At 35.7% G+C, this 7,756-nt stretch overlaps 1 protein-coding gene across 1 annotated transcript; it reads right to left on the minus strand.

Moving 5' to 3' along the window:
- LOC109837729 (protein ALP1-like) lies at positions 623–7,211 on the minus strand. Its single transcript, XM_020406077.1, has 5 exons — positions 7,167–7,211; positions 1,832–2,356; positions 1,500–1,731; positions 910–1,413; positions 623–646 (listed from the first exon to the last, which is right to left on the minus strand). The coding sequence occupies exons 1-5, from the start codon at positions 7,209–7,211 to the stop codon at positions 630–632; spliced, it is 1,323 nt and encodes a 440-aa protein (XP_020261666.1). The 3' UTR covers positions 623–629.

Raw genomic sequence — 7,756 nt, forward strand, 5'->3', positions numbered from 1 at the left:
ACTCTCTTCATCTCATCCGGCTCCACTAAGTTTTTTTGCTTCACAAATAAGTTTCCACTTATCTTTGAGGGTTCGTAAGTGGTTCTCAACATTGTATGTAGTATAATTTTCTCCAAAGATAGAATTCACATGCTCAACGGCCTTTTTGAAAGCAGGGGCTTTAAATGTCTTATACACTTTATAACCATTATTAGCGAGTTCCACCAAGCAAGAAATTAATGCCTCAATATGTGGAGGTTTCCATTTTTTGTTACTAGTTCCTTTTTTCCCTCCTGTCAGAGTGTCTTTGTTCCCGGTTGACTTTCGTTTCTTCCCTTCATTCGTATGTTTTCCATCTTTTGAAGGAGAATTAACCTCAAGACTTGAAATTGAATTTTGTGAAGCATTATTCTGGGAGCTTTGTGATCGTATGATTTGTTGGCTCAAATTTATGGGTGGGAACCCAATAGGAGTTCCACCAATATTGGCATTCATGAATTGTTGATTAGGTGAATCTCCAAGACGACCAAAAACATAGGGGTTTCCAAGAGCGTGTACCCCTTGAGAACGAGAGTAATGTTGCGATTGTTGATCTAGTGTTGAAGTGACTTGAAAGTATCCAGTACTGTTACCCTCATATGCACACTTTTCTATATTCTCCATCGTCCTGTGATATTGTAAATATTCATAGAGACAACATTAATAAAGTTTACATTATGACAATTAAAAAGCAAAACTTTAAAAATAGACGTACATATATTGAAGCTCATCATAAAAAAGAATGTCAATAAAGAAATGTCAAAGATACACAAAATTTGGTTCCAGTAAGCTTGATAATAGGAAAAACATAAAAAAAAACTTGTTCACTTAATGATCTAGCATATATTGGTGGTATCAATTAAAACAATACAAAACACAAATACTAATCACCTAATCCAATTTCCACCTCATTACCTTCCTTATATCGAGCGCAATATTCTATCCACATAGACTTTGCTATTTCATCTCTTTTCTTTAACCAAGTAGCTTGTGCTTCTTTTGGTTCCCTTTTGCTTAAATTGAGCATGCTAACCTCAGGTTCTTCACTAACAAATTCACTCTCGCTTTCATCAAAAACTACATCTTCTGTTATGTAACGATCATCTGGATCAACTATCATTATATAATTATGTAGAATGCAACATGCAATAACAATCTTGACCTGTGTTTGAAATGGAAAATCAGGCCTACATGTTAGAATTTTAAAACGATTTTTCAAAATTCCAAATGCGCTCTCTATCTTTGATCGAAGTGATGAGTGACGAAGATTAAAAAGCTCTCGATGGTTCAATGGTTCTCTACCGTCTTGCTCTTTAAGATGGTAGCGCATGCCACGATAAGGTGCAATAAAACCAGGCATTGTCGTATATCCAGCATCGCAGAGATAATATTTATCTACAATATTAACATGAAACCAAATTATTAAATACTTCTTTTTAAACTAATTAAATTAATTTTGAATTTAGTTTATATTTTAGTACCTTTTATCAAACGCAATCCCTTTGGAGGAGGCATAGACAATGCATCCCTCAAAACTGTAAAGTCATTAGCGGACCCTTCCCATCCAGCCATGACATAACAAAATAGCTTATTAGGTGTAACAACTCCAAGCACATTTTGTGTGGGACCATCTTTACGACCATGAAATCGAGCAACTATATTATCAGGGACAGACGCAGCAATGTGTGTTCCATCAATCATACCAATACAGTTCTGACCATTTAAACAAATGAAACATATAAATCCACCATTTTATATTACATATTACCTTAAGAAGTATATATATAAATGATTGAAACATAATCCACTTTACCTCAAACCAAGGGTACCAAGTTGATCTACAACGATACCAAGTTGATCTACAACGAATCTCATCGGATACCTCACCACTCGCTTGCTTCATTAGTAATGGTCTTAGTTTTAATATTGCCACGAGGACTGCATTGAAGTACCTACTAATAGTTTCGCCTGAACGTACGAAGTTTATACCAACAACCCTATTTTTTGCATTATGCCCTACTATGTGTAAAAACATAGCAACTTGCTCCTCGATGGAAACATATATGGTATCTTTAAGAAGTCTAGACTTTCGTAACATGCGAACAAGGTTAAAAAATGGACCTCTATCCATTCTTAAGTAGTCATATGCAAATGTTCTGCCGCCATAGAATAATCGGTAGATATAAGCATTTCTCAATGAATCTCTCAACTCGGTTGGTTCCCTAGAAGTTACTTCTCTTTTATTCTCAAACAACATAAAGTAAGCACACACTATACATGACACATATGCAGCAAAGCAACTTAGTGTAGCATCTCTATCTTTTGAAGGTTCCATATTCTACATAAAACAAATAAAACAATGTTATAAAATCAAAAAAGTCAGCGCATATGGTTATTATAAAAATTCGCCAATTTATTTCTCACATCGACAAAAATAAATATGATTCTCACATCCTAGTTACACTGGCATAGAACTCTTTGTAGTCAAGTTAAAGCCTATTGAGAAGGTCCCGATTTGCTTTTGGAAGCAAGAGAAGACTTTGCCTACCTTAATAATTTGATTCTTCTTACTATTTGCTTTATAATAGTATGACTATATTAAGCCACTGTTGTCTTTAACTGGTGGAATGCTTTTAAAAGGATGCAAATGAGAAAATGGATGCCTGTTACAATGTCGGTATGTTGGAGTTTTTTATGTGAAAGCAATCGTAGCATTTGCTTTCCGAACCTGATGAAGGCGAGCTCAGCAAGCACGATATGGCTTGTAGAGAATTGGGATTCTTCCAGGTATATGAGACGTGTGGTATAGTCCTCAGTACATGCGAGGCTTTGACCACTTGTTACTTCTAATCTCTCTAATCCTAAATGAAGTTATCTCCTTGCTATATGTTTCTGTATTATATAAGTGTACGTTCCACACATGTAACTATAAGAGAATAGAGGATATCTCGGTAACACCTCAAATTTCAAATGATCTGTCTGAAACTTGCATGACATCCAAATGGCAGATACAAATAACAGAAAGATAACTATGTTTTTGAAAGTGATAATAAAAAGGAGGTAATATGTGTCCTATAGTACATGGGACAGATATGTGATTAGTCCTAGCGTTTATGCTTCCAAATTCGACCTTGCTCTTCCATAAATCAAATAGTACGCTGACAACATGAAGATTTACACAAGACAAAACCCATTGCTAAAAGCTATCAATAAGTCTTGATAATGTCAATTCAACATTGTAGCTAATCAATCATGGAATATCACCAGAGGTGCTTCAAAAACTGAAGATTGTTGTATCCAAATTTTTTGAACTTCCATTTGAGCAGAAGAAGAAATATTCGATGGCAACCTATTCGATGACATTCAAGGGTACGGGCAACTATATGTAGTTTCTGAACAACAAAAGCTAGGTTAGGCAGATGTATTTGCTCTGCTAATATATCCTATGAAGTTCTGAAATATGAGTTACTGGCACTCGGAACTGAATTCATTTGTGTAAGTCCTTTTCTCTCTTAAGTCAAGACAAAAACCAGACAACATTGTCATTGCAAAAAAAATCTCCGAGTACACGAGTTGGCTGATTACACCAAGCTAGTATTCGGATGATGGTCTTATTCGGATGATGCAAGGAGTTAACACTGGTCCTATTTACATTGGAAATCATTGTAATTTTGAATCACTTGATAGTACATTTTTTGAAGAGCCGGCATCAATCCAATTACAAGCCCAAGTCAAGATTTAGTCCTTTCACCAAAAAAAAATAAATGAAAATCAACAAACTACGTAAAATTAAACCCAAAACTTGTTTTTGTGAGGAATAAATGAGGGGGGGGGATTAAGGAGAATAGTATCACATAAAATTGCTTGTGGAAACTAAAGAAAAACAGCAAACGAATAAATACATCCACCAATATTTCTTCTTTTTGTGCAAAAGATGTAATTTAATTACAATAAAAGATCAAAATTTAACCTTTACATACCTTTGTGGTGAAGCCAAGAGGAAGAAGATGAAGAAGGAATGGCGTTTTTTGCTGGGAAGTCGGCGGGAACTAGAATTACTGCCACCTTGAAGAAACCCTTTCACGCGGGGACTAATCAGTTGTGAGGATACAAGTAATTTGGGGAAGAATCGGTTGAGGAAACCTTTCATAACTATACTTTTTGAGGAGAGAGATAATCAGCTGTGTGAGGATAGGAGAGGAGTTGTTTGGGAATCATTTTTTCTGTGGACCCCACACTAAAAATCACTTCCGCCGTATTTCACAGCATTAGAGGCCGGAAAAATTTTAAGGAAATAGAGATGCCAACTAGATGACACATCAGCTTTTAAGGAAGTAGCGGAAGTAGCTTTTACGGAGAAACAAACAATATTTTTTATATGGAAGTAGCAAAAATAGCCTCTATTTCCTCTACTTCTGCTACTTCAGAGTTACTTCAGTGCAAACAAACAGGCCCTAAGAAATGAAATTGATTCAAATAAAATAAGTTAAGTTTAGTAATACGGCCTGATGATCGAAGCGTGCAAATCAATGTCCCAATAATCTAATTGTCCTCTCTCGTACGGGGCTACGCGGCAATAAATCTCGAAGATACGACGACCCTCAATCAGGTCACCTCCTTCTCGTCGGCACGAACTTCAAGAAGGCTTTGCGAACTCTTCAAGACTTTCAGGGAACCAGCAAAAGTGTAATAACAGAAATATATTTTCGAAAAGAGAATAAGAAGAGAATAGATTTGTTGTTAATCTATATTTTAGCCCTCACAGCTACAGGTCCTTATATAGGATGAAAATTGTTGTTAAGATCCACAATTATCGCCCGTTTAGATCCACGATTAGTACCGTTTAGATCCACAATTATCGTCTGTTTAGATCCGAAAATCTCGCACCCGTTTAGATCCACCAATCTCACCCATTAATGCTTAGCCCGACTCCGAACCCTCGAGGTGTCGACTCATATCGCCTTTCGTGTCGACCAGAGGGTGTCGACTCGTCTTGTTGTCTTGTTCGTTCATTCGTGTCGACTAACACCGTTTTTCATGTCGACCAGAGGGTGTCGACTCGTCATGTCGTCTCGTTAGTTCGTTTTGACTAATATCGTCTTTCGAGTAGCAAAAAACAAAGATTTAAAATGTAGCAGGTTAAGGGATCCTCAATCCGGAGCTGCATTCGTGTCCGCAAGTCGTGGGTGCGCGCCTCCCGACCCGACCCCAGCCCGGTGCGGTTCGGCGCGTGCGTGTGTGGTGTGGAGCATAACTTATATTTCCTTCCAAGCATAGGAGAGAAAGGGAAGGCTTATAAACAATCTATCTTCTCATCTCCTTTCCAATGTGGGACTAAATTTTTCCACTACAAAGTCATATTTTAAGTTACAACTCCAACAATCCCTCACATAACTTAAAACTTAAAATAATTCAGAAATAAGAGTAAAAGAAGAACTTTGAAAATAAGATTGTTGTTCCCTTATACTATGTAATAGGTGGAGGTACCTTTCGGTTTGAACCTTCACTTAGTAACAGTTTTATAGATCCGTGAGAGCTTGGTGGACTATGCCTTGAACCAGTCCCATTTATTGGATTTCTACATAAAACACACATAGTACAGTTTTGAAGAATTCTAAGCGGGTTGCGCTATTTCGGCCTTGCGCAGGTATCTTTCATGTGTGTTACTTGGGAGCAGCCCTGATCTCATAGTTGCGGCCTCACAACTACACACATATAGGTGAATCCTAATAAGGATGCAAGCAAGTAAGCATCCTGCCCATGGATCTTGGATTCAGTAAGAGCTAAACTTATCCTTTCACTTGCTTTTTATGAGCATTGATCATCCTACGGATGGGAGCAAATAAATTAAGTGTTCCTCATAATTAATCACTCGTCCAGTTTGTTTCTACCCATTGAACCTCTGCGAGGTTAGGTTACCACTGCTGTGATTTTTCTTATGGGCTTAACCCAATCCCCCTCGATGATTCTAAGATCACTTCCCTAGATAAGCCTTTAGTCAAATGATCTGTAAGATTTTTCTTTGATCTTATAAAGTCTAAAGCTATTACATGATTTTTCATTTTATATCTCAAGGATTTATGCCGCACTTTTAAGTGTCGATTCATTTTGACATTTGCATTCTCTTGGTGACATTTGTTAATCGCTGACCTGTAATCACAATGAATAGAAATAGCTAGTAATGGTTTTTGCATTAATGGAATTTCAGTTAGTAAATCTTTCAACCATTCAGCTTCTATACTAGTAGCATCAAGAGCTATCATTTCTGATTCCATTGCACTTCTAGCCACTACAGTTTTTTTAGTAGATTTTCATGAAATGTCTCCTCCTCCTAAAAGGAACACAAATCCAGTGGTAGATTTTACATATACTGAGTCACTAATCCAATTTGTATATGAGTATCCTTCTAATACAGATGGATAACATTTATAATGTAAACTATTGTTCATAGTTCCTTTTAGATATCTCAAAATTCTTTCTAGAGCATTCCAATGACTCTTATCAGGATTTGATGTTATATCTACTAAGTCTATTTACTGCATAAGCAATATCAGGTCTGGTGTAGTTTTTTAGAAATCATAATGATCCAATTATTTATGCATATTCTCTTTGTAATTAAGGATAACCTGTATTTTCTTTAGATGTACATTAGAATCATATGGAGTAGAAACAGGTTGACAGTTTGGATCATAAAAATTCTTGAGGATTTTCTCTATGTAGTGTGATTGTCATAGCACATATCTATCCTCATTCTTCAAGATTTTAGTGTTAAAAATTAGTCGGCTTGACCTAAATCTTTCATGTCGAATTTTTGTGATAAGAAGTGTTTGATTTTATTTATGGTTTGTATGTCAGGACCAAAAATAAGAATTCATCAACATATAAGCATAAAATCATAATTTTGTTGTTATTGTCTATTTTATGATATACACACTCATCTGGTTGTTATTGTCTATTTTATGATATACACACTCATCTGTTTGATTAATTTCAAATCCATAAGATAGTATGATCTCATCTTTATGATATACACACTCATCTGTTTGATTAATTTCAAATCCATAAGATAGTATGATCTCATCAAATTTTATGTGACATTGTTTTGGAGCTTGTTTGAGGCCATAGAGTAATCTAATAAGCTTGCATACCTTCTTCTCTTGTCCAGAAGCAACAAATCCCTCGGGTTGATCCATATAAATTTCTTCATCTAAATTTCTATTTAAGAATACAGTTTTAACATCCATTTGATGTATTATTAATTTATGAATGGATGCTAGAGCCATAAGGACTCTAATGATAGTAATCCTAGCTACTAGAGAATAGACATCAAAATAATCATTACCAGATTTTTAGGTATATCATTTAGCTACTAATATGGCTTTATATTTATCTATTGTTACATCAGGTCTAAGTTTCTTTTTGAATACCCATTTACATCTTATAGTTTTGCATCCTGGAGGAAGATCAATGAGTTCCCAAGTATGGTTTTGAACTATAGATTGAATCTCATTATTTATAATTTCCTTCCAAAATGGAGCATCTACTGATTTCATTACGTCCTCAAATGTAATTGGAGAATCTTCTACAATTAATGCATAAAAGTCTTCATGAACCTTTTCTATTCTAGTTCTCTTACTTCTCCTAGGTTCCTCTGGACTTTCTAGTGGTCTAATTTGTCTAGAACTGGTTTCACCTTGGCTAGAACTAGGATATGAATTGCTAGAGTTAGGGGCTGTGT

Source organism: Asparagus officinalis, chromosome 1 (assembly GCF_001876935.1).
Source record: "Asparagus officinalis chromosome 1, Aspof.V1, whole genome shotgun sequence".
Classification (NCBI taxonomy): Eukaryota; Viridiplantae; Streptophyta; class Magnoliopsida; order Asparagales; family Asparagaceae; genus Asparagus; species Asparagus officinalis.